Source organism: Oncorhynchus clarkii, chromosome 12, assembly GCF_045791955.1.
Source record: "Oncorhynchus clarkii lewisi isolate Uvic-CL-2024 chromosome 12, UVic_Ocla_1.0, whole genome shotgun sequence".
Taxonomy (NCBI): Eukaryota; Metazoa; Chordata; class Actinopteri; order Salmoniformes; family Salmonidae; genus Oncorhynchus; species Oncorhynchus clarkii.
The window spans coordinates 40,543,759-40,570,837 of record NC_092158.1 but is presented as its reverse complement, the minus strand read 5'-3'; the positions used below and the strand labels follow the sequence as shown (position 1 = coordinate 40,570,837).

The window sequence follows — 27,079 nt, the reverse complement described above, 5'->3', positions numbered from 1 at the left end:
CATTCTCCGTGTAGCCTGCTGCTAAAATGGACGGAGAGATATTGCTCTAGCTGCAACAAAATGGAATATACAGTACATTCGTAAAGTATTCAGACCCCTTCACCTTTTCCACATTTTGTTACGGTACAGCCTTATTCTAAAATGAATTTTTTTAATTTATTTTTTATTTTTTTATAAACAATACCCCATAATGACAAAGTGAAACAGGTTTTTAGAATTTTTTGCAAATGTATTAAAACTAAAAAACATTTTATTTACATAAGAATTCAGACCGTTTGCTATGAGACTCGAAATTGAGCTACGGTGTATCCTGTTTCCATTGATCATCCTTGAGATGTTTCTACAACTTCATTGGGGTCCAGCTGTGGTAAATTCAATTGATTGGACATGGTATGGAAAGGCACACACCTGTCTATATAAGATTCCACAGTTGACAGTGCATGTCATAGCAAAAATCAAGCCATGAGTTCGAAGGAATTTTCTGTAGAGCTCCAAGACAGGATTTTCTCGAGGCACAGATCTGGTGAAGGGTATTTAAAAAAAATCTGAGGCATTGAAGGTCCCCAAGAGCACCGTGGCCTACATCATTCTTAAATGGAAGAAGTTTGGCACCAGCAAGACTCTTCCTAGAGCTGACCGGCCTGGTCAAACTGAGCAATTGGGGGAGAAGGGCTTTGGTCAGTGAGGTGACCAAGAACTTGATGGTCACTCTGACAGAGCTCCAGAGTTCCTCTGTGGCGATAGGAGAACCTTCCAGAAGGACAACCATCTCTGCAACACTCCACCAATCAGGCCTTTATGGTAGAGTGGCCAGATGAAAGCCGCTCCTCAGTAAAAGGCACATGACAGCCCACTTGGTGTTTGCAAAAATGCACCTAAAAGACTCTCGGACCATGAGAAACAAGATTCTCCTGTCTGATGAAGCCAAGATTGAACTCTTTGGCCTGAATGCCAAGTGTCACATCTGGAGGAAACCTGCACCATCATGAAGCATGGTGTTTTTCAGCGGCAGGGACTGTAGCTAAGGTTCACCTTCAAACAGGACAACAACCCTAAGCATACAGCCAAGACAACGAAGGAGTGGCTTTGGGTCTGAATGTCCTTGAGTGGCCCAGCCAGAGCCCAGACTTGAACCTGATCGAACTTCTCTGGAGACACCTGAAAATGGCTGTGCAGCGACGCTCTCCATCCAACCTGACAGATCTTGAGTAAATCTGCAAGTAAGAATGGGTGAACCTCCCCAAATACAGGTGAGCCAAGCTTGTAGTGTCATACCCAATAAGACTTGAGGCTGTAATCGCTACCAAAGGTGCCTCAACAAATTACTGAGTAAAGGGTGTGTGTGTGTGTGTGTGTGTGTGTGTGTGTGTGTGTGTGTGTGTGTGTAAATGTGCAAACATTTCTAAGAACCTGTTTTTGCTTTTTTCATTATGGGCTATTGTGTGTAGATTGATTGGGGGAAAACAATTTCATCCATTTTTGAATAAAGGCTGTAACGTAACAAAGTGGAAAAGGTGAAGCGGCCTGAATACTTTCCGAATGCACTGTAACGTTGTGGATATACACAGAATTTAATTTGTATAATATCTAAAGACCTGCATCACTATACTGAGAGAGTTTAATTTCTTAAAGGACGTATTTGGGGTTTTTCTGAGCCTTTGTTCATGATTTGTCAGAGCCCGCATTCTCCACAACGAGGATGAGGAAGTGAATTGCTGATTATGGTATGTTTCTCAAAAACAAGTGAAATAGGTCTCTTCTATAACACCCCATTTACATAAAGAAAATACAAATGATGTAAAAATTAATAAATAAATAAAAAGTAAAATTCTCCAACTAAAAACATTAGGGTCAATCAGTGTTTTTTTTTTTTGTCCGTTCTATCATCGGATAACGTAATATGAATACAAAAAATTAGGAATCACTAAACGTTAATAAGGCTTCCCGTTAATGCCATCGTTAATCTTCAGTTTCTGTCTTTGAGGTGGGGCTAGCCGTTCATAATAACACATCCCTCATTCCCAGGAGATGTCCTTTAAAATGCAGCTTTGTTAGGATGAGATTGATTGAAGCAATCGTGAGAGCAGCCCGCAATAACAATCTCAGGAGAGGACAGGAGCCTGTCGACAGTCCTCTGTGTCAAATGACACCTTTCATTGGGAACGCAAAGCACCGCAATTCCATTATCCTAATTGCATCCTTGTCGTCCCCTCTCCCTCATTTTGAAGACTGTTAAAACTGTCTCCTGACAAAAACAAATCCGTTGGACATCCCTTTAAGGTTATTAAGGCCTATCGTACAGATGGTATGCTAAAAGCTTATGATATAATAGAGAATGCTAGAATTTCTCTTTTTCAAAGCCAATTGGTGTTTTTTCAGACACTATAGCTTAATTTATTCTGCCTATAGAAGTTTTATATACACTATATATATATAAAAGTATGTGGACACCCCTATTTCAGCCGCTATCATTGCTGACAGGTGTATTACATTTGAGCACACAGCCATGCAATCCCCAGAGACAAACACTGGCAGTAGAATGGCCTTAAGAGCTCAGTGACTTTCAAAGTGGCACCGTCATAGGATGCCACCTTTCCAACAATTCAGTTTGTCAAATTGATTGCAACACTCACTACCAAGTTCCAAACTGCCTCTGGAAGCAATGCCAGCACAAGAACTGTTCATCTGGATCTTCATGAAATGGGTTTCCATGGCTCAGCAGCCGCACACAAGCCTAAGATCACCATCCGCAATCCCAAGCGTTGGCTGGTGTGGTGTAAAGCTCTCCGCCATTGGACTTTGGAGCAATGGAAATACGTTCTCTTGAGTGATGAATCACGCTTCACCATCTGGCAGTCCGACTGACAAATCTGGGTTTGGTGGATACCAGGAGACCGCTACCTGCCTGAATGCATAGTGCCAACTGTAAAGTTTGTTGGAGGAGGAATTATGGTCTGGGGCTGTTTTTCATGGTTCCGGCTAGGCCCCGTAGTTCCAGTGAAGGGAAATCTTAACATTACACCATAGAATGATGTTCTAGATGATTCTGTGCTTCCAATCGTTTGGGTTAGGCCCTTTCCTGTTTCAGCATGACAATGCCCCCATGCACAAAGCAAGGTCCATACAGAAATAGTTTGTCGAGATCGGTGTGGAAGAGCTTGACTGGTCTGTACAGAGCCCTGACCGCAACCGCATCAAACACCTTTGGGATGAATTGGAATGCCGACTGCGAGCCGGGCCTAATCGCCCAACATCATTGCCCGACCTCACTAATGCTCGTGGCTGAATGGAAGCAAGTCCCAGCAGCAGTGTTTCAAAATCTAGTGGAAAGCCTTCCCAGAGTGGAGGTTGTTATGGCAGCAAAGGAGGGACCAACTCTATATTAATGCCCATGATTTTAGAGTGAGGTGTTTGGGGGCGTCCACATACTTTTAGTCATGTAGTGTACCTTGTCTGTCAACCTTAGATGCCTTAAGGCTGGTTGGTGCATGCTGCGTTTTGTTTTCCGAGTAAGTGCTGTAGAGTTATGACTGTCAATTTGGCAAATGTGATTAAATAGTTTGCCACTGAGCCGCAGGGAACTTTGTTTCTATTCAGAGGAATGCTAGAGTTAGATTAGGTTGCACCTCAGTTGTGTTAGTTCAATGCTGTCTTCCTCTCCGTTACTTTTAAATCAATACTGAACAACAATATAAACGCAACAATTTCAAAGATTTTACTGAGTTACAGATGGAAATCAGTCAATTGAAGTAGTCATTATTCCCTAAGCGATGGCGCAGCCAAGGGTGAGCTTGGGAGGTCTTAGGCCTACCCACTTGGGCGCCATGTCCACCCACCGGGGCGCCAGACCCAGCCAATCAGAATTACTTTTTCCCCACGAAAGGGATTTAATAAAGACAGATATCCTCCTCAGTCCCCCCCCCCCCCATCCCCAGACGATCCCACAGGTGAAGAAGCAAGGATGTGGAGGTCCTGGGCCGGTGTGGTTGTGAGGCCGGTTGGACATACTGCCAAATTTTCTAAACGACATTGGACGTGGCTTATGGTAGAGAAACTAACATTCAATTCTCTGGCAACAGCCGTATTGAACATTGCTGTCCACATTTTAGTAGCATTTATTTTCCCCAGCACAAGGTGCACCTGTGTAATGATCATGCTGTTTAATCAGCTTCTTAATATTTCACACATGTCAAGTGGATGTATTATTTTGGCTAAGGAGAAATGCTCACAAACAGGGTTGTAAAGAAATTTGTGCATAAACAAAAATAGAGAAATACGCTTTTTGTGCGCGTGGAACATTTTTGGGATCTTTTATTTCAGATGATGACAAATGGGACCAACACTTCAGTATACTAATGGGTAAAAGGAATCATTTAAACGATCAGACTATAGAGACTCCATCCATTGCATAATACTAAGTCCTTTCAGGTTGTTTTGATGTCCCCGTTCCCCCCTGTTGACAGTGGTGTTTGATCCGGCTCATTGATTGAAGGATTGTTTGGTTAATTGATTGATGAGCGTCTGATTCACACTCTAGTTGATTCATTTGCCCTCAGCCATTCATATCAGAATGGGCAGCCTCGGCTGACAGTGAGAGGAATGCTCCTCAACGCACAACTGTCCAGTGATGAAACAAGCAATAAATCACCCCTCTGTGAGATTTAACTTACCCTCTGCTTATGATATACTGTGTGTCTAAGCATCACATTTCATTATGAGTCTTGTGGTTTCACCTGAATCATTGTTGAAGTTTGTTTGTCCTTGCCTAACGAAATTGCTAAATACGTACAAACATGCTAATTATATTTTTTTTAATTCAGATTTTGTTCAACTTTGAAAGGTAGGACCTTTTTTAGATTAGCGAGTTCCTTCGCTGAGAAAACAGCTTGCCGACTCTAGCTGCTAAGCTCACATATTGCAAATTTCCATTGTCGCTCCCATTCAAGAGGCCAACCTGCCAGCTACCTAACCCTGAGAACATTTTAACATTTAAGATAAGAGCAGCATGCACTGGGAAGTCCAAAGGTTGAGGAGAGCAAAGCAAATTGGTAAGACTTGCTCTTAAATTGGGATGAAAATGCATGGAATATAGATGGGGTAAGAATTGACTCTGTGGCCCCCCATCTTCTTAAGTCTTTTCAAATGCATACAGAAAGCCATGAGCCTTTGTGCAAACTGCTGGTATTGGATTCCTCCTCAATAGTTTTTTTTTCCTCAATAATTTATTTTTGACGGGGCCCATCATTTTTCCATAAATGCAGTGCAATAACTTCACACCCAATGATATTTAATTGATTCAGAATCGCGGCGAGACTCTGCCTCCTGTGGGAAACGCTTATTAAACTGGGAGGGTTAAGAAATGAGGTCCTGGGCGCCTTCCAATTAGATTCTCAGTGGGGAGATAGAAACTGGGGATGGAGAGGGAGTGACATTTACTGATTCGGTTTTGACAAGGGAGGTGGGACGGTGGAGGGGTGTTGTCTTGTACTGCTAATGATGTGCTGACCTCATTATGTTTACGAAGTGAATTTTGCAACAGGTTGAATGTTGAAGTCTAATTCAGTAGTTGGCTGAATGAATGAACCCCCCCCACCCCCCAAACATATTTTCCTCTGCCACACATTATTGCATTGCTCCAGTAGTCTCCTAGTGTTTGTTGTTGTGCAAAGAAGTTCATTTTGTTCAGAACACTTGATGTGTTTTTTGAATAGGGCTCTCGAAATTGATGGCACTACCTTCTGATGGCAGACTCTGGGTTTGTCAGCAGAACAAACTATAGAAACGTAATGGTTTGCTGTCCTTTTTTTCTGAGATGACTCTAAAAAGAACCTTCAATAGATGAATAGTGTGAGTCATAGAAATATAATTAATAGAACTGGCTTGGAAGCGCTAACCCTGGCAATTTGACTGGGAAACTCATGGGTACACTCGCAATGGCTGCCTGGTATTGTGATGAAATGATTTTCATGCTAATTTGGAATGTTCTATCAACTAATGCTGGATTGCCATGGTAATGTAGGATGTTCATTCAAATTATGCTAACTGATGTGGTTCATGCAATGGAATGTATTTGTTGTTGTAATGTCAGTTGAGTTGACTCAACTGATTGAAGGGTACAATTTCTGCTTTTAATTCCTTACATGCGTACACTCAAAATGGCTGACAGTCCACCCATTATTGCGTCATTGACTTGTGTTGGGACGTCCGTTCTATTCATTCTTTCATTCTATTTCTATTGAGAAAATGAACAATTCTCCTTCATTTGGCTGGGGGAAATCTAATGTCTTTCGGTATGACAAAGTATCCCAGCATAATAGCCAACAATTTCATGGGCTGTTATTTAGTTTTTACCGCCACATGTTTTTTAAACACGTTTTTCTCTCTATCAAAAGCTCACATCAGTTATTCCTAATTGAAGATGGCGATCAATGTCCCCAAGGGAGGAATTTCATCATTTATTGAACCATAAAATGCACCACCTTGCCAATTGGACCCCAAATACATCAACATATGGTTTAGTGAGAACGCCTACATAAACTGTGTGGTAGAAATTCTGAAAGCCGGCCATTGAGGCAGCGCCTTGTAGCCCTAGGTCATTCTGAAGTGAAAATAGTTTCTTAATAATCTGGCATGCAATATTTATCTTCTGAGTGCCAGCTCAGCAGGGTCTAGTGCTGGTTAGTCAAGTCATATTCCAAGGGCTTGTTTGATTAAGACCCTAGGCATAGTGCTCTATTGCTCTGGATATGGAGCACATTGTTTGGGATGTGTCAAGGAAAGTTGATTCATCCTCCTGCTTTGACTACATCGACAACATCGTTTGTTCGCACAGAATCATTCCTAGGGGATAATCACTGTCGCGAAACGCCAATTCGGGACTGAAAGATGTTCATCAGATTCCCTTTGTTTATGTTATGCCTAGTGTCCTTGTCAACCGCTTAACCAGAGATCTAAATCTGGGCAAACATTGGAGCACTATAAAGCCTACAGGTTGTATTTAGGCCAGATTCTAATTAAAGGAGCAATTGAAATTGTGTTAATTTCTTGAATAATAATGAACGAGTTGAGGCACTGACCTTATATTGAGTTGTATTATTTTCCAGAGCCCAGAGTTAATTATCCCTTTTATACCATGGCTATAATTTAACACATTTGCAGGTAGAAATGTTTTCAATATCCACTGAAGTAGCTAGCAAGTTTAATAGTGACAGTAGTTGCCTTGGTAACCAAACAAGACTTACTAGTTTTAAAGTTAATATCCTGCAATTCTACACAATTTTCCATGATTCATGCCATGGGGAGGAGAGAAAATGTTGTAGCAATTTTTATAGTGAATTTCTTGCAATTATACACATTTTTTTCCATGATTAATGCCATGTTAATATATCTGATTGAGAGTGACTAACAAAATCACAAGGGTTCCTGAATGGGGACCCCTGGAGGTCAGGGCCCCTGGGCGCACATTCGGACATGATGACAGGCTAGAATAACTTAACAATCAAATCATCTTTTTGCTGACATGGCTAATTGAGCTACTGTCAGGGACTGACATAACAAGAGAGAAACTGCCGATGCGCAATCAAATATGGCACCTTGTGTAGTCCACTATTCTAATTCTCAACAGGAAGTTAAGTGACTGATGGATAATTATTTATCTACAGTGCATTATTTTTACACATTCTGTTACGTTACAGCATTATTCTAAAATTGATTCAATGTTTTTTTTTCTCATCAATCTACACACAATACCTCATAATGACAGTGAAATATTTGCACATTTATTAAAGATTAAAAAACGTATTTACATAAGTATTCAGACCCTTTGCTATGAGACTCGAAATTGAGCTCAGGTGCATCCTGTTTCCATTGATCATCCTTGATGTCTCTACAACTTGATTAGAGTTCACCTGTGGTAAATTCAATTGATTGGACATGATTAGGAAAGGCACACCTGTCTATATAAGTTCCCACAGTTGACATTGCATGTCAGAGCAAAAACCAAGCTATGAGGTTGAAGGAATTGTCCTTAGAGCTGCGAGACAGAATTATGTAGAGACACAGATCTGGGGAAGGGTATCTAACGTTTCTGCAACATTGAAGGTCCCCAAGAACACGGTGGCCTCCATCATTCTTAAGTGGAAGAAGTTTGACACCACCAAGACTCTTCCTAGAGCTGGCCTCCCTGCCAAACTGAGCAATCTGGGGAGAAGGGCCTTGGTCAGGGAGGTGACCAAGAACCTGATGGTCACTTTGACAGAGCTCCAGAGTTCCTCTGTGGAGATGTGTGTCCTTCTGGAAGGTTCTCCCATCTCTGCAGCACTCCATCAATCAGGCCTTTGTGGCCAGATGGAAGCCACTCTTCAGTAAAAGGCTCATGGCAGCCCGCTTTGAGTTTGCCAAAAGGAACCTAAAGGACTCTGGACTGATGAAACCAAGATTGAACTCTTTGGCCTGAATGCCAAGTGTCACATCTGGAGGAAACCTCTCACAATCCCTACGGTGAAGCATGGTAGTGGCAGCATCATGCTGTGGGGATGTTTTTCAGCAGCAGGGACTGGGAGACTAGTCAGGATTGAGGGAAAGATGAATGGAGCAAAGTACAGATATCCTTGATGAAAACATGCTCCAGAGCTCTCAAGACCTCAGCCTGGGGGCGAAGGTTCACCTTCCAACAGGACAACGACCCTAAGCACACAGCCAAGACAACACAGGAGCGGCTTCGGTACAGGTCTCTGAATGCCCTTGATTGGCCCAGCCAGAGCCTGGATTTGAACCCGATCGATCATCTCTGGAGAGACCTGAAAATAGTTGTGCAGCGATTTGTTTTGTTTAACACTTTTTTGGTTACTACATGATTCCATATTTTATTTCATAGTTTGTCTTCTATTATCCTACAAAGTAGAACATCGTAAAAAAATATATTTTAAAACCCTTGAATGAGGTGTTTTCAAACTTTTGACTCATACTGTATATACTCTTTTTACTCACTTTGAGAGAGTAGGCTGCTGCTGTAGTGTACTACTGACCTTTGTCTTGATTCCTACCTCAGAAGATAGGCCAGTTGCCCTGTAAATTGTTTGACATTAATTTAAGAATTAAACTATTTACTACCAATAGAGATCGCAAAACTGCTCTCTGTCAGGGGCTGGGAAATGCATTTTTTTTTGCAAAAAAATCAGCTGAGGCAATGTGTGGACACTCCTAATGGCTCTCTGTAAAGATGCTTAGTTTGTCTTGGTCAGCATTCCTGAGTCTCCGGTCTTAACCTGCTGACATAATGGCAAAGTTGTCTAGCTACCTGTAGCAGGGACTGACTGTTTCAGGCAGGGAAGTCAACATGATCAATATTATGAGGTGTTACATTAGCGGTTCGATTGTGTTAGGTTTATTTAAGCTATAAGGCCCGATGGGTGGTGGTATATAACCAGTATACCACAGCTAAGGGCTGTGTCCAGGCACTCTGCATTGCGTCGTGCTTAAGAAGAGCCCTTAGCACTGGTATTGGCCGTATATCACAAACCCATGGTCCCTTATTGCTATTATAAAGTGGTTACCAATGTAATTAGTGCAGTAAAAATGTGTTTTTGTCATAGGCCAATCAGCATTCAGGGCTCGAACCACCCAGTTTATAAATGTAAATATATGCAGCATTGTTATCATTTCCTCTCTCATTACAGGAAACTGACAGTAACACCATTAAGAAAACAGAAAAAGAGACCAAGTTCAAAGAGGCCAAGAAAGTCCTGAAGAGAAACTTCCAAGTCAACACCAAATTAGTCTTCACTGAAGAGGGACAGGTTTGTGCAAACATTTATCTACATTCCATTTTATTTTGAGTCAGATCCAGTGATACCATTTTTTGGCTTCAGGCTCTGCATCAGCTAAATAAGAGAACCCGTTTGTTTACGGGCAATTCCACGCTAACAGATTTACGCTTAGATTTTTCACTTTAAAATATCTGCCAAACAAAAACCATGGATTTTAAAGTTGAACAAAACAAACAACTCTATGCACAATGACTTTGGATAATTTGCGCAATCATTTGTATAAATTAAGCATGTGCAGATATATTGGTAACAATATATTGGTAACAATAAAACTGCGGGAGATTTTACTGTAATTCTGTTACCAAATGTTGCATCTGCACAGTTTTTCCAGTTATTGTTTAATGTATGTATTAATTACGGTAACTTCTTCCTCAGTTTTATTCTGTTACCAATCTTTGTATCTGTACAGTTCTTCCTATAAATGTGTTTTTGTAAAATTCTGTGGAACATAAAAAGTAGTCCTTGTGCCTAGAGTTTTGTTGAACTTTGAAATCAATGTTTTTTTCTTTGGTATACATTTTAAAGTTACAATTCTGAGTCTCAGCGTAATTGCTTTGCCATTACAACCATCATTGTGAGAAAATTAGATGGCACCTGTGATGTTTAGTTGTGTTGGCTGCATTGAATCCCAGCCAGCTGCACATGTAATTAAGGAGACTAAACGTGTGTTGTTTGTGTGTGGATAAATGTTTTTGTGTGTGCATATGTGTTGATTCCTATCCAGCTGAAAATGAGATGGCACCATTGCAGTGTTGTGATTTAACTGTGTTGGTCTATGCCCCTCGCTCTCCAGATGGTGCAGCAGTGGCCCCCGCTCCAGAGGACGGCCGTGCCAGCCACAGAGGGGGAGGAGGATGACTGCACGTCGGGCATCAATGTGGAGGAGGCCAGAGAGAGGCTGCGCCGAGAGGACCAGGAGTTTGACAAGCTGGAGTACAGGCGTAAAGTCAAAGAGAAACACAGGGTAAGACTGTAGTACAATCATTAAGTTAAACAAACACACGGGTGAAGACTGCCGCACAGCCGTCAAAGGTCAGCCAAAAAAAATGCATCAAATCAAGCAGAGGGGGGGGGTGACAATGAAGTAGTACAAACTGCATAATCATAATGTACATGACATAATATATTCCTGTATTGTTACTGCTGCAAGGTCCCTTATGGTACCTTAGCACCTGGTTGGATGTTTATACGAATCGCTGTCAACGGAGCCAGTTAAATGCTCCAACTTAATCTCCCCCACTCTGCACCCAGCAGGTACTGTATGAAAAATAAATGTCACAGCTGTGACACGTGCACGCTCACACATATGCATAGATATACACACACACACACACACACGCCCTGAGGTTATAACCTCAGTGATTGAGGACAGGCATGGGCCAGATGGGTCTCTGGAATGACTTGAAGCAGCTGTTGGAGCTGCACAGTATCAGTGGGGACCAGATGAAAGGGAAGGCAAGGCCAAGGGAAGGCAAGACCAAGCATTCAATGTGCTTCGAAATGGGCTCTGCACATTAAATTCAATAACCTGTTAGATTAGGGCAGAAAAATGTATCAGAAACTAGGTGATCTTTATAGGCCTTGTATTGTGTATATATATATATATATATATCTCTCAATAAACATGATTGATATCTAATTGCCTTTTTTTTTTTTAGCTTTTATGTATAACAAGGTCAAAATGTAAGCTATTAAAAGAACGTCTCAGTTCTACTGCAGTAAAAGCTCAAAAATGTGGGCTAGTACAGTTCTGGGGCTGAAACTCTGTTTGGATATGGGTGTTCTAGATTTGCCCAGAAGAGAAGGCAAAGCCTGTCGTGCTGCACCCGTCCCTCCCACTCCAGGTTCTATTTTTAATCCCATATATAGTATATCGCAGGTTGAAACCCAAATGACAATAACAGACATGTCTGAGTCTGGCACACAGCTTGGGAGCCCACAGGCAGACGGGGAGATTAGGTTCAGTTAATATTTTCGAGAGCGAGCTTCGTTTCTCCACTAAAATAACTGCAGAAAGTTTGCTCAGCTTATCTGATTTGCAGAGAAAGTACTTTCCTTGCCAGTGGATAAATATTGACTGCTGGGATAAATATTGACTGCTGGATGCTATTGTCTCACCCACTCGTTGCTACCTTATTTTTATTTTATGAGATTATTATCTTATGATTTGATTGGAAGTAGTAATGACTGGCCTTTGAAAGGCATGTGTTGTGGTGAGTGTTGATGAGGGAATATATACATTGCACAATGTGTAGAAAACTCATAGAACAGAATAAAGTCATTTTTAGCAGTGTAGTCAATGTCAGGGATTTCTTTTTCACACTTATACAATGACCTTCTAATCAATTAACCCAAAGCTAAATAACCCACTGGTATTTCACTTTACTAGCAAAGGTTACAGTTCATCAAAATTGAATTGAAAAATGTTATGGTTGAGAGGGATGAAGCAGAAGGAATTGCAAATAATTCTGGCTGCACAACCGATTGGCAAACGTACTGCAAATGTATAAATAATGTGATTAAACTGAATAAAAAGACGAAGCTACACTTTAAAACAAAGAATGATAGTAAAAAGCTTTGGAGCGCCTTCAATGAAATTTTGGGGGAAATGCGAACTCCGTTCCATCATTCATTGAATCAGATTCATTACAAAACCCACTGATACTACTTAAAATATGTTTTAATTGGCAAGATTAGCAAACTTATGCATGACATGCCAGCAACTAGTGTGTGTGGAAGAGGAAGTTTTGTTGTTGTCTATCAACAATAACAAGCCACCGGGGTCTGACAACTTGGATGGAAAATGACTGAGGATAATAGCAGACGATATTGCCACTCCTATTTGCCATGTCTTCAATTTTAGCCTACTAGAAAGTGTGTGCCCTCAGGCCTGGAGGAAGCTAAAGTAATTCCTCTACCTAAGAATAGTAAAGCCCAATTTACTGGTTCAAATAGCTGACCAATCAACCTGTTACCAACCTTTAGTAAAGTTTTGGAAAAAATTGTTTGACCAGATACAATGCTATTTTACAGTAAACAAATTGACAACAGACTTTCAGCACGCTTATAGGGAAGGACATTCAACAAGCACAGCACTTACACAAATGCCTGATTACTTGAGAGATTTATGGTAAAAAGTTTGATTTTCATCTGAATATTCTGAAATTAACAAAGAAAATTTGCGCATTTTCTCACCAGTGGTGTTTCTCCACCATTCGGACTTGTTGCGGATAAAAGTCAGTGCGTGATGACATAGTGCACTCAATGTACGTTTTTGCTTAAGTTTTCATGTACCAAATACAAATCTAAAGTTCAATGTGTTTCCATCTCATTTTCAACTCTACCGATTAGTTTTGTCACAAACTATTGAGTTAAATAGAAGTGTACCTACTCTGGTTTTGGCACATGCGCTCTAGCCAACAGCTCACAGATACAGTGCGAGTAGGCTAGTCTACATAATTATTATGGATAAGAGCGGTAATATTTGTTTTTGTCAAACGGCAGTCAAGCATCAATCATCATGTCACCAGAGTAAGACCCTCTATTTATTTGGAAGGAGCATCAAGATCACAGTGCACTCTCACCACCCTGTTAAGTTCATCATAACGTATTTCATCTGTAGCCTAATAAACTGCATGGTTTCCCGAGTCACCTTGGGAAGACAACACCATGTCATAGCACGACTCCAAGTTTACTTCGATATGATAGTTATTATATCAATATTTGCGCATAAAGGCGTTTGTACCACCATTTCTCACATACTTCATTTTACAGACACAAAAAGATCCCCCCCGTGTCGAACGAACAAATTCTGTCGCCATTTATAAAATTGTACCGAAGCTACCTGTTTCCACCATCTGTCGTGATTAAAAAAAACATGACGTTACTCAAACTGTGGATGAAAATGTGGTTAATGTCAAGCATGCATTAGCTCTGCTGAAGTGTTGTGTAGGTGAGCCACCTCCCCCGTAAAGGGCGGCCCTCGAGTGGCTCATCTCATGGTCTCGACAATTAAGTTATGCCGCAGGCACTCCCCCGCACGTCTATTAGGCATGGCTGTTGTGATTAACGCCTTGTCCCGTTCATTTGTCGTGCTCGCCGAGCATTGCCAAGAATGGTTGTTGTGATGACGGCTGACACGTGAAGGGAAAAACAGACACTTTAAAAATCCATTTACATTTCTGTGCAGCACGCTGCCTCCGACACTCAGACGCGTGTCCAGAAATCAATTAGCAGCATTCACCAACATGAATCATTCCTGGCTGGCTGGCGTGCTAAATATCCCTCATGTAGCTAACTCTGTCTCTGGCTGTACTAAGGCCCTACTCAAACACTGTTGTGATCGTTTTAGTTTGACGTTCTAACTGAACTTGCCCCCTATACTTCTACAGTAGAGAGCCAACCGCTCTGGACCACTGTAGCTACTGTAACTGCACACAGCATGCTGACTGAGGGACCGGAGGCATGCTGACAGACTGCCAACTAGATGGGCAGTTACTAGTCTGGTGGCCGTGGCCCATACTAATGGAAGGCAGCTCAGTGGGGAAAATGTATTACTCTCCCCAGACCGTCCTAATAGATCCATAACTTATTTGTTAGTCACGACTCCCTCTGGTGTTCGCTCTCTCTTCTCCCACTTCCTTTCTTATGCTCTTGCTATCGCTCTCCCTCCACCACTTTTCTGCATCGTTTGGAGGCCGGGCCAGAGTAGATTCTCATATTTTCATTCGGTCACGGCCCTGTGCTCCTCACTAGCTCTGTAAAATGCTTTAGAAACCCTCCCCCCTGCTCATACCTTGTGGCCTGAAAATCAATGAGAGTCAGGTGAAAACCAATGAGAGTCAGGTGAAAACCAATGAGAGCCCGGTTCTAGCCTTCCTCCCATATCACAGACAAATGAGGAGGGAGTGGATGGCTGTAGGACAGCAGCCATTCCCCTCCTCCCCACTACACACACACCCACTAGTGGCGGTCGGTGCTGTTTTAAGATTAGGGAGGACCATTCTTTTTGTTGCTTGGCCTTATTTCCGGGGTAGGATGTCATTGTAAAATAATTTGTCCTTCACTGACATGCCTAGTTAAATAAAGGATAAATAAAAATTATATTACAGCATATTGGATGACTCATTCATATTCCATTCACCCAGCTCAATGTAACATCGATAGATTTAGGCTACTACATGATACTAGAATTTGCCCTATACCCATCATAAGGTTGCTGCAACCTAGTCTACAAATGAAAGTTTATAACATAGGTGCACAGGTCGAGAGACAAATTGGAGTATTCAAGGTGACAGAGAGTGACTCATTCAATACCGCCTTGCACACTCCGCCTTGCACACCTGCATCTAGCTGATCTAGGGTGTAATCATTAGTCCCAACAGCAGTTGCAAACAAGTTTCGATTAGACAAATTCAGCTATTTTTATCCCTGTTTCATTCCATTTGCTTCCTTTTCAGAAATGTTTTTCAACAAAATCGGCAGAATGAATACACCCTTGATCACCTGCACACACAGTTCACTTTCATAGCAGCCACATACAAACAGCTTCATCACTTTGGGTTGTGTGTAACTCTGTTGTTGTATGTGTCAAACTGCTTTGCTTTCTCTCGGCCAGGTCGCAGTTGTAAATGAGAACTTGGTCTCAACTAGCCTACCTGGTTAAGTAAAGGTGAAATTTTAAAAATTATTAAAACATTTTTTTTTAAGGGTCATGTTAAGGGAGAAAAAAAGTTTATGGCCCGTATCACTTAGTTTCCTGCCTAGCAATAAATAAACAATGTTTGTTCAGATGTGTAGGAGGAGACTCAGCCTAGGAGAAATGGTTAAATATCAGTGCTTGTGTGAACAATGTCTTTGTCTAATGCAGCTGTATTGATCCTCTAAGAAGAATGAACTTGGTTTGAGCTTTCATAGTATCCGTGGAGTTTTTACTCTGAAAATTAGAACCTAACAATAGTCTCTATGTATTGGATAATGGCACAATCATTTGGCCTTGGGCTCATAAAATGTATTTAATGTATGGCTCATAACATGTATTTTAATGTAGGGCTCATCAGGCTTTCATTTTAATGCCGATCAAAGCTTTAATCAAAGCTATATGCTTTAGAATGACACTTCCGTTTTGGGCGGGAAATACTGGATTACTTATTTATTCTCTGGATGGAACATTTTGTAAAATACCGGGAAAATATTCAACCCTAATACACACACATTCTAATGCAAAATGTGGTATTCACTGAGTGACATTTGGAGCAGAAATTAAGAACTCATGTATCAGCTGCTGACATTTCCTAATGCATTCTCCCGCCGCATATAAATAGGCTTCTGTTTTCACACACTATCATTATTTTTCCCCTCTGGCGAGGGTTTCACTCCCGTGTCAAGTCGTTTACTGTGGTCAGTTCTCCCTGAATATGCCGTGTTGGCCAAATGATAATGGTGGAGGTCTGCTTTATTTTGGACTGTGTTTTGCAAGTCAGCCATTTTGTTTAGATTTGTTTGGTGTTTTTTTTCCCACCTGAAGGATGTGGCTGCCTCTCGATACTCTATTGTGACCTGTCTAACCTCCACTCCTGTCTGCTTTCTTTCCTCCCATCCCCTCTCTTCTATGACCCATGGAAAATGTCTTAGCTTAGAGGCAGTAACCAGAGAATCTTATCATTAAAAAAAACTACATAGAACAAAAAAGAGAAAGCATATCCTCTCATGGAATCTCTGACAATCTAACGAAATACAGCCATTTCACCCCAAAACAACCTGCCCTGAAAGGCATGGATTGTCAGAGATATACGACACCTAAATCTGGTCAGACTGACATTGCTCCAAACTCAGTCTCCCTCTTCTCTCCCACAGGAGAAGAGACTGAAGGAAAACGCTGCCAGAAGAGAAGCCAGCAAGCAGTACGCTGAGGTAAGTCTCTCTCCTCCATTTTACATTAGAATTTCTCCCCCCAAACCCCTCTTAAAATCCATCACATCCTGAATGGGTTTGACTCCAGTCACTAGCTCCCCTTCACTCGTGTTACGTTAAACCGTGGCTGTTTAAAGTGATACTTCTGTCAGGATGCTGCTATTGAACTCCAGTCTAGCTTCAAAAGGAGAGGCAGTCTCTAAAAGTGAGGGCCACACTCTACCCCTTCGTCTTTGTAACAAAGGCAGAAAGGAGCCTTCTCTCTTCTTCAGCCAATGTCAGACGAAGAACACAGAGTCCCCTGATGCCGATGTAGCACTTAGCTTTTAGATTGGAACAGAATTCATTGAGGAGAGAATGGGACAAGCACAATGGTACTTTACAGGGTCATTAATGTCAGCCCCTCTAGTGAGTCATGTGAAGTGTTATCTTCACAAAAGGGGACATGCTTTTCTGCAGACAAATACCAAACGCTCCATAGAGCTTCTCTATCGCCAGCTGAATTGGCTCCACTCCTGCCACGTGATGATGAGACAGAGAGTAGTTCCTTGTCTTACGCAAGATCCCGGTCACAGAGCATCTGGGGTGTCTTCAGCAGAGGCGAGCCCCTCTTCCTCTCCGTGTAATATTAAATCCCCCTCTGCTCAGCTTGTGTCAGTCTGCCCGCCTGCTGAATTCGTCTTGCGTAATGTGGAAATGAAAATCTTGTCTTCAACCTCAGCATAATTACCATGCCAGCACTCTTTCTTTCTCTCCTGTCAATCAAACACACCCAGTGTCATTACATTAATGCTGGCTTGCAGTGATAGATACTCCGGAGGTGTTAGGGTGGCATTTCTCTAATCCCCCTTCCGGCAGCTCTTCTGATGCCTCCTACCACTCTGGTGTATAGCCTACCTCACGTCTCCTGCTCTGTTTAGCACTCCTATTTGGCCTCTTCAGTGACGCGGGAGACTAATAAGGGGAAAATGAATGCAACATCTGAATGCGGCGTCATGGGTGGGATTATCATACACCTCCTATCCCCCCTGATCTCGTTCGACGCTGACTCCACTCCTACACCATAGACTTCCGATTGAGTTAAATCAGACATTGATGAATACTTCACAATTATCCCTCATTTCATTGGGTTCAGAATCCACGTTTCCCATCTTTCTTTAAAGAAATACTATGTAGAAATAGCTCCTGCATTTCCTGGCTGCTAAAATTCTAATATTTCGCCTAATATCAGTTTGTGACAAAACAAGCAACAATCGTGTCGCGCAGTGTTCACCAATCAATCGGTCGATCTCCAAGCCATTCCTAGTTGCTCACCAAACGTTTCTGTAAAAAAAATAAAAAATACGATAAAGCCTTGCTATTTATTTTTTTCATTTTGCACTGTTGGTGGTAGGTGCACTTGATTCAGCAGCCCTAGCGCCGGGAAGGCAAGGTGTTCCCATTTTTTTAAGCACTTCATGTGTCTGAAAGTAGAACTCCGCCTATCCGGTAGGCCCAGAGGGAAAATCAAGTGCACCTATAGGCCTACCACTAGCCAATCAGATTACCGTGTCTGCACAGTTTCCTCGAGCCATAGACTGATAAAAGAAGCTTCGACCGCACAGCAAAGTTGATAATGTGAGATTTCAACACTTTTAAAACCATGACTAGAGAAAGACTCAACGAATACAGCAAAGAGCTGCTGTTATTATGAGTTAGCTTATAATTAAGTTATTCAACACTGTCGACACTTTGCTCAACAGTTTTATAAGCCATAAAATATGCGTTCTCTCTAATTCCACTCACGCTACAAGCAGCCTGCAGCTACAATGAATGAATATAGCAAAGTGTTTTGATAAGCGTGCGTTATTATTTGCTGCTTGTCTTTTTTAATATATAGAGGTATTTTTCTTTCTCTGGTCATAGGAGTAACACCATTAATTTGCGCATGAGGCATAAATAATGCAGTTTGACTTAAGTTTCGCCATCAGCTGGGGGAGGGAGCCTCACATCCGACATTTGAAGTAATGCATCAAATGATCTAGCAGTGTGGTCATATACCTAAAATGTTTAAATATAATTTTGAAAATGGTCTGAGCCACACAAAATTGGTGGGGCAGTTCAAGTGTGGCCAATTTGCAGTGCTAATGTATTGGGCCTACAGCACAGACCTCATGTTAAACAAATTCTAATAATCTGAGCAGTAGAGGTCGGCTTGCATTTTGACTTGGTGATCTTGACTTAGAAAAGGTTGGTAGGCATCCCAAATGGTGCAGTGGTCTAAGGCAGTGCTACCTGGGCCACTATAGATCCTGGTTCGAGTCCAGGCTCTGTCGCAGCAGGCTGCAACCAGAAGACCTAAGGGGGCGGCGCACAATTGGCCCAGCGTCGTCCGGGTTAGGAGAGAGTTTGGCCGGCAGGGATGTTCTTGTCCCATCGCGCACTAGTGACTCCTGTGATGGGCTTGGTGCATGCACACTGACACGGTCGCCAGGTGTACAACACATTGGTGCGGCTGGCTTCCGGGTTAAGCGGGCATTGTGTGAAGAAGCAGTACGGCTTGGCTGGGTTGTGTTTTGACCTTCGCCTCTCCCGAGTCCGTACGGGAATTTCAGCGACGGGACTAGACTCGAACTACTGTTTGGATACCACGAAATTGGGGAGATAAAGGGGTATAATCAAAAATAAAAGGTTGGTTGACCACTGGTGTAGAGAATTATTGTACCATCTAAACATCTAAACGCTGTGAAATACATTTTCCATAACTAAAAATATTGTATTTTCAGCTGTTTGAAGCTGGTGTACAAAACCTAAAGTAAGATGCAGAAGACCGGGAATCATAGAAATAGAGCACATAGAACATATCTACAACTTCTTAGACTTGCTTTCAATGACAATTACAGATTTATAACACATTTCTGTGAATTTGGTTGGGTATCACAAAAACCTACACATTGCAGCTTTAAATCTGCCCATTTTAGCTTTTTTTCTCAATTCGTTAATCTTCTGTTGCCCCTGAAGTCTGCTCTTACGTTTTACAAGCTGCATGGTAAACCAGGCTGCTTCCTCCTGGTATTGATGGGGGCTGTGTGTTGAACTATGCTCCGCCATACTGAACACTTCTCACTCTGCCATCCTCCCACTCACACAGAGACAATTAGAGCATTACAGGCTGTCTCCACTGGGCAACGTGCCTTCAGCCCTCCACTGTTGTCTCATTTATCATCGCTAACACTTTTCCCCAAAGCCTGCGAGCGCAACCATGGTGCCCTCAATAAAGCAGCAGGCCAGACTAACGCTTGGGGAGACTTCGTGCTTGTTTGTTAAGGATTTGGAAGGAATTGGGAAAGTCTTAGGTCAGATATAGCTCGTTAACAAAATGAAGTGCCTTCTACACTGTCCTTGAGTTTAAAGTTTTTTTTGTCATTTGAAGTTTTGCTTTTGTGTGGTTTTGTAATCCTGGCGTATTTATTTAGTCTTCAAGGTCTTATTTAATCTTCAAGTTCTCTGGGCAAGATAAATATGCAGCATCTTGTTTCTAAGGGTGCTATTGATCATATAAGCACAATGTCCAGTAGTTGGATACCTTAAGGCAGGTATTCCCAAACTGGGTTGCCGTCGTGGGTACGCCAAATAAAAATGTGATTAATAAATTATTATTTTTTCACATTTTCAAGCAGTCCATTTATAGTTTTTTGGGCGGGTTTTTTTTATCGCCTGAGTAGCCTCGTTTCACTGCCAAAAATAAATTTAAACAATCTAGTGTTCAGCGAAATAACAACACAATGTCAAATAATAAACATCCAATCACATTAACCGTTACTCTCTCGTGGGAACTCCCCTAACGGTCCGTATGTAGCCAAACGTAGCTGCTGCTCATTCCATTTGCCCAAAAATTTACAAATGGTTAAAAAAAGTAAGGCACGCGTCTATAGACACATACCAGCTCTACTGGTAGTACTGCTATCACTACCAGCAGTACTACACCTGCACCTGTCGACGACACAAGTTGTTCTGCTTCCATGAGCACATCCAATGCTAGCATCAGTAATTCTACATTTGTTGTTAGCCCAGCTAGCATGGACACTGACAGTTGTGAATCTCATGCAGCCGAAAGAGCTACTGCCCCCTTACCCGGGAAAGCACCGAACAGACAGTGACGTTGGACCATCGAAGAGGCGCAAATATGACCCCTACATTGATTTGGGGTTCACTTATATTGGGAGTAGTGCCTTTCCTCAGCCACAGTGTGTTTAATGTGCAAAGTACCATCTCACAACACAATGAAACCTTCACTTGTGCGCACACATTTAGAAACAAAACATGCCAATTTAAAAAAAATAAGCCACAGGAGTTTTTTGAGCGAGAATGAAAGACTTTCGAGTAGTAAGACATGTATAAAAGCAACAGATACCATTAATAAGAGGGGGCTAGAAGTGTCTTATATGGTGAGCTACGGAGTAGTTAGCACAGGCAAGCCCCATACTATTGTGGAGGACTTTAAATTCTTCCTGCTGCCGCAGATATGGCTGGGACCATGCTGGGGGAATAGGCCCCCCCAAAAAATGCCTTCATCAAACAACACTGTTTCACAATGCATCATTGACATGGCAGGAGATGTTTTGAAACAATTACTGCTTCACATACAAGCCAGTGATTTCTATGCGTTACAGCTGGATGAGTCAACAGACGTGGCGGGCCTGGCAGTTACATTTATGGAGGTTCAATTAAGGAAGACATCCTCTTCTGCAAACCGCTGTGTATTTTCTGAACTATGCAATGATATGGGCAGCAACCATGTAACACTTTTACAACATACAGAAGTGCGCTGGTTATCAAGGGGCAAAGTATTGACACGTTGTTTTAAAATTGAGAGACTAAAACTTTAAGCTCTTCACTGACCATAATTTTCACTTGAAGAGTTTCTCACATGACTGGCCTATCTGGGTGATGTTTTTTTTCTGAATCTAGATTTACAGGGACTCTCCGCGGCTATATTCAATGTGCGGGACAAAATTGAGGCTATGATTAAGAATTTGGAGCTCTTCTCTGTCTGCACTAACAAGGACCTTCCTCCAGTCCACTTACCGATATCTGAATTAAAGAGTACAATTATTGATTATAATTGTTATTTGTGCCCTGGTCCTGTAAGAGCTCTTTGTCACTTCCCACAAGCCAGGTTGTAACAAAACATGAATTAAACATAAGAATGAGCGTATCATATAGTGTGTGTGGCAGGCTTACAATGATAGGAAAAATAAAAAAATCTACTCTCAAATTTGACATTGCGCTGACTGACCCTGGTGCTAGAAGGTGGTACGCAGCTGGAGGTTGAACGTTTGAAGGGTACGGGACTTTAAAAAGTTTGGGAACCACTGCCTTAAGGATATTATAAAGATGAGATTTGTCTCTGACGAATGACCGGGCTCCTAGGCTGTGCGTGAGATTCAAATTTGGGGAAGCATTTAATGCATCCATCTTAGCAGTTTCAGACTAATGTAAGAGCCTACTATTCCTAATTTGATGAGTAGATTGGATGGTGATGAATTAAGATTCTAATAGTTCACTCACTGTTTGCAAAAAAAAATTGGCTGCCGTTCTGAAATATGCGTTTCTTGTCCATTCTTTGCACTTGTTTGGAGCTCAGCACCAGCTATAGGAAAAACATTTTTGAAGTGTACGCTATTTATAATAAGTTTCAAATTTTACATTTTATTAGTTGTATGTATTGTATATACGTGGTATACACTGTCCAACGAAATGCGTACAAGTTGTTTCTGAACAATGCAACAATAAGAAATAATAAAATATAAAAATTGAATAAAATGTTTAGCATAAGTATAATACAGGAAGGCACAATTTATAGTGCAATATTTACACATGTATCAGAGAAGGGGGTATTGGTGGGCAAGTGTTTTTAAAATGTGCACTATTAGCAGTAGTAAATAAAGAGCCTAGTGTGTGTGGACTACATGACCAAAAGTATGTGGACACCTGCTTTTTGAACACCTCATTCCAAAATCATGGGCATTAATATGGAGTTGGTACTCCCTTTTGCTGCTATAACAGCCTGCACTCTTCTGGGAAGGCTTTCCAATAGATGTTGGAACATTTGCTGCAGCCATGAGCATTAGTAAGGTTGGGTACTAATGTTGAGCGATTAGGCCTGGCCAGCAGTTGGCGTTGCAATTCATCCCAAATCTGTTTGATGGGGTTGATATCAGGGCTCTGTGCAGTCCAGTCAGGTTCTTCTACACCGATCTCTGCAAACCATTTACGTATGGGCCTCGCTTTGTGCACAGGGGCATTGTTATGCTGAACAAGGGCCTTGCCACAAAGTTGGAAGCACAGAATCGTCTAGAATGGCATTGCATGCTGTAGCGTTAAGATTTCCCTTCACTGGAACTAAGGGGCCTCGCCCAAACTATGAAAAACAGCCCCAGAGCATTATTCCTCCTCCACCAAACCTTACAGTTGACACGATGCATTCGGGCAGGTAGCGTTTTCCTGGCATCTATCAGAGTTCAATCTTGGTTTCATCAGACCATAGAATCTTGTTTGAGTCCTTTAGTTGCCTTTTGGCAAACTTCCTAGTGGGCTGTCATGTGCCTTTTACTGAGGAGTGGCTTCCATCTGGCCACTCTACCATAAAGGCCTGATTTGGCGGAGTGCTGCAGAGATGGTTGTCCTTTCTGGAAGGTTCTCCCGTCTCCACAGAGGAATTCTGGAGCTCTGTACGAGGGGCCATCGGGTTCTTGGTCAACTCACTGACCAAGTCCCTTCTCCCCCGATTGCTCAGTTTGGCCAGGCAGCCAGCTCTAGGAAAAGTCTTGGTGGTTTCAAACTTCTTCCATTTGGAGCCCACTGTGTTCTTGGGGACCTTCAATGCTGCAGAAATGTTTTGTAGCCCTTCCCCAGATCTGTGCCTTGACACAATCCTGTCTCGGAGCTCTATGGACAATTCCTTCGACCTCGTTGCTTGGTCTTTGCTCTGACATTGCACTGTCAACTGTGGGACCTTATATAGACAGATGTGTGCCTTTCCAAGTTATATCCAATCAATTGAATGTGCCACAGGTGGACACGAATCAAATTGTAGCAGCATCTCAAATTTGATCAATGGAAACAGGATGCACCGGAGCTCAATTTCGAGTCTCATAGCAAAGGCTCTGAATATTTATGTAAATAAGGTATATCTGTTTTTTTTTTTTAGCCTGTTTTAGCTTTCTCACTATGGTGTATTGTTTGTAGATTCATGATTAAAACATTTAATACATTTTAGAAGACGGCTGTAACTTAACAAAATGTGAATAAAGTGAAAGGGGCTGAATTGACACGCTCTACTGTCACTCGCAAATTTCAACAGCGTCCCTCCATGTGTTTTCGGCTTAAGGCTGCATGATGCGACAAATTATTATTTGAAAAAAGTTTAATGAAAGGCAGTCGCGCTACTCTGTTTTTTGCGCAGGCTGCACACACTTCATCAGTCTCTCATTCACAAGTTGACAAGCATATGATATTCTCACCCATCAGACTATTCTCAATTGAATCTGGTCTTTACATAGAGCCTGTAATATGTGCAGAATTTTTTATTTTATTTAGAATGGCCATTAAAAAAAAGTTATCTATAGCCTGCACTTGAATAGCGAATGTAAAAATGCGTGTGGTTTGTAAAGCAGATGAATGTGCTTAATTTGAAGAATGTAGTAATCAACAGAGCAGCACGAGAAAGCTGTCTCTTTTAAATAGGGGCCAGTCAGAACAAGGTTTTCACATACGGTTGCTCATTGACTGGGCTTATAATAACACATGTATCACTAGGATATGGGCTCTCCAACAGTGTTTCTGGGATCTTGGGCCTAAAGGCTATGTTTAGAGTTATTTGGCCACTTTAGTTGTTACAAACCTTTTCAAAACGTATAAGCATAGGGCCTCCCGAGTGGTGCAGTGGTCTAACGCACTGCATCGCATTGCTAGATCTGCCACACCCTTTGACCTAGACAAACATTGGCAGTAGAATGGCTTTACTGAAGAGCTCAGTGACTAGGGTGCCACCTTTTCAACAAGTCAGTTCGCCAAATTTCTGTCCTGCTAGAGCTGCCCCAGGTCAACTGTAAGTGCCGTTATGTGAAGTGGAAACTTCTAGAAGCAACAACGGCTCAGCTGCGAAGTGGTAGGCCACACAAGCTCACAGAACGGGACCCCCGAGTGCTGAAAATCATAGCGCATCTGTCCTCAATTTCAGCACTCACTACTGACTTTCAAACTGCCTCTGGAAGCAACTTCAGGACAAAAAAATTGTCAGGAGCTTCATGAAATGTGTTTTCATGACCAAGCAGCCGCACACAAACATAAGATCGCAATGCCAAGTGTCGACTAGAGTGGTGTAAAGTTCACCGCCATTGGACTCTGGAGTAATGAATCACGCTTCACCATCTGGCAGTCCGACGGACGAATCTGGGTTTGGTGGCTGACAGAACGCTTACTGCCCGAATGTATAGTGCCAACTGTAAAGTTTGGTGGAGGAGGAATAATTGTCTGGTGCTGGTTTTTCATGGTTCGGGTTAGGCCCCTTAGTTCCAGTGAAGGGAAATCTTAAAACTACAGCATAGAAGGACATTCTAGACGATTCTGTGCTTCCAACTTTGTGGCAACAGTTTAGGGAAGGTCCTTTCCTGTTTCAGCGGGGTCCATACAGAAATAGTTTGAGATCGGTGTGGAAGAACTTGACTGGCCTGCACAGAGACCTGACCACATCCACATCGAATACCTTTGGAGTGAATTGGAACGCCAACTGCGAGTCAAGCCTAGTCGCCCAACATCAATGCCCGACGTCACCAATGCTCTTGTCGCTGAATGGAAGCAATCCCTGCAGCAATGTTCCAACATCTACTGGAAAACCTTCCCAAAAGAGTAGAGGCTGTTATAGCAGCAAAGGGGGGACCAACTCCATATTATTACCCATGATTTTGCAATGAGGTGTTTGACTGCAGTCATTAATCTTGACTGCCGGTTCACCGTAACAGCTGTACACAAGGTAAGGTATTGAAAACAGGGGTGCCAATAATTTTGACATCCATCTAGTCGAGAGAAAATAATAGTACTTGTTAAACAAAATCTCTATCTGAGCAATTGTATTAGTATAATATACCTCAGTATTTGTATTTATTTTATCAAGGCTACCAATAGTTTTGGACCTGACGGTATATGTTGATTTTATGTGATGTGCTTCCCGATGTGACACAGTTCAGTCATGTAAAGAACATTTCATGTACAAAGCTGTTAGGCTTTGGAGTCCCTTATCATCCTCGCACAGACCAGTACACAAACATGAACATTTTGATGCTGGCCCTACCAAGCCCACTGAGCTCGCTGAAGTTTGAGTGAAGCTGATTTAACCACCACTCACTCCAACTCTTTTAAATAGAGATCTCCCAAGACTAAGATTTATCAAACAAAGCCCCCACTTCGGACAGATGGCATTTTGCTTGACTCATTTCCAAACCCAGGGTAAGTGTATTACTGTGATGGCATGCCAGGAGAACCACAATGCCCGGACTCTCTGCATCAGAAGTTGACGTTAGAAGGGGTAACCGCCCTTTGTTGGTATTTTAAAAGTAATCTTTGCAGAGAACTTGGCAGCAACCTGATGGCCAATCCAGTGTTTCTCTGCTCCTCCTGGAATAATTCTATCCGGCAGAGTCCGACCGTTGTCATCCGTTTCAGGAGGCCGTCCACAGTTTCTAGATGGCAGCTGTCATGTCTATTCTTTTCCCACTCTCTCTGGGGGATACCTCGTATAACAAGCAAATGCAAATGCAGGTGTTGGGAAGAGGTATCCATACCACCCTTTGACAACCGATTCTCAATGGACCTGGTGGTGCTCTTGTGCTCAGTTACCACATCTACAGTGTTTTGTACCTGAACCGGGGGTATCATTTATTGCTTTCAATTGATACCTAAAAGCCCATCTCTCTTAAGTGTTCTATGCAGCAAATTAAGTTTTGTTTATTGTTAATTATGTAGCTTGACTGACCAATGTACAGATTCAAGTTTTGCACATAGTTTTGGTGTCCAAATGGGTGCGAATATTATCTAATGAGCTGTATCAATGTTGAGCTCAAGGCTTTTCGGGTTTGTTCATTTCCTTGTCTCATAACCTTCACTATATTATCTATAAACCCTCTTAGATTTAGCATCTGTGCGTTTTCGAATCCTGGCAAGCCTTTTAGGTCTTACTTTTATGTAATCCTGATGAGAAATGCCGGTGGTAGCTCTGCATGCGCCAATGAGTTCAGACAGCCTAATGTCTGACAGGTTAGTAATAAATGTTCCCTCCATGCTGCCTGAAACTGCTTTCC

At 42.1% G+C, this 27,079-nt stretch overlaps 1 protein-coding gene across 2 annotated transcripts in view; it reads left to right on the top strand.

Annotated features, from left to right (window-relative positions):
* LOC139423200 (DEAD (Asp-Glu-Ala-Asp) box polypeptide 10) overlaps nt 1–27,079 on the top strand; it is a 62,998-nt gene that overhangs the window by 26,915 nt on the left and 9,004 nt on the right. For both annotated transcript variants that reach the window (XM_071174929.1, XM_071174930.1), the window contains exons 14-16: nt 9,678–9,797; nt 10,621–10,791; nt 16,683–16,739. In XM_071174929.1, coding sequence (XP_071031030.1) covers nt 9,678–9,797; nt 10,621–10,791; nt 16,683–16,739 — 348 coding nt within the window. The remainder of the gene's footprint in view (nt 1–9,677; nt 9,798–10,620; nt 10,792–16,682; nt 16,740–27,079) is intronic.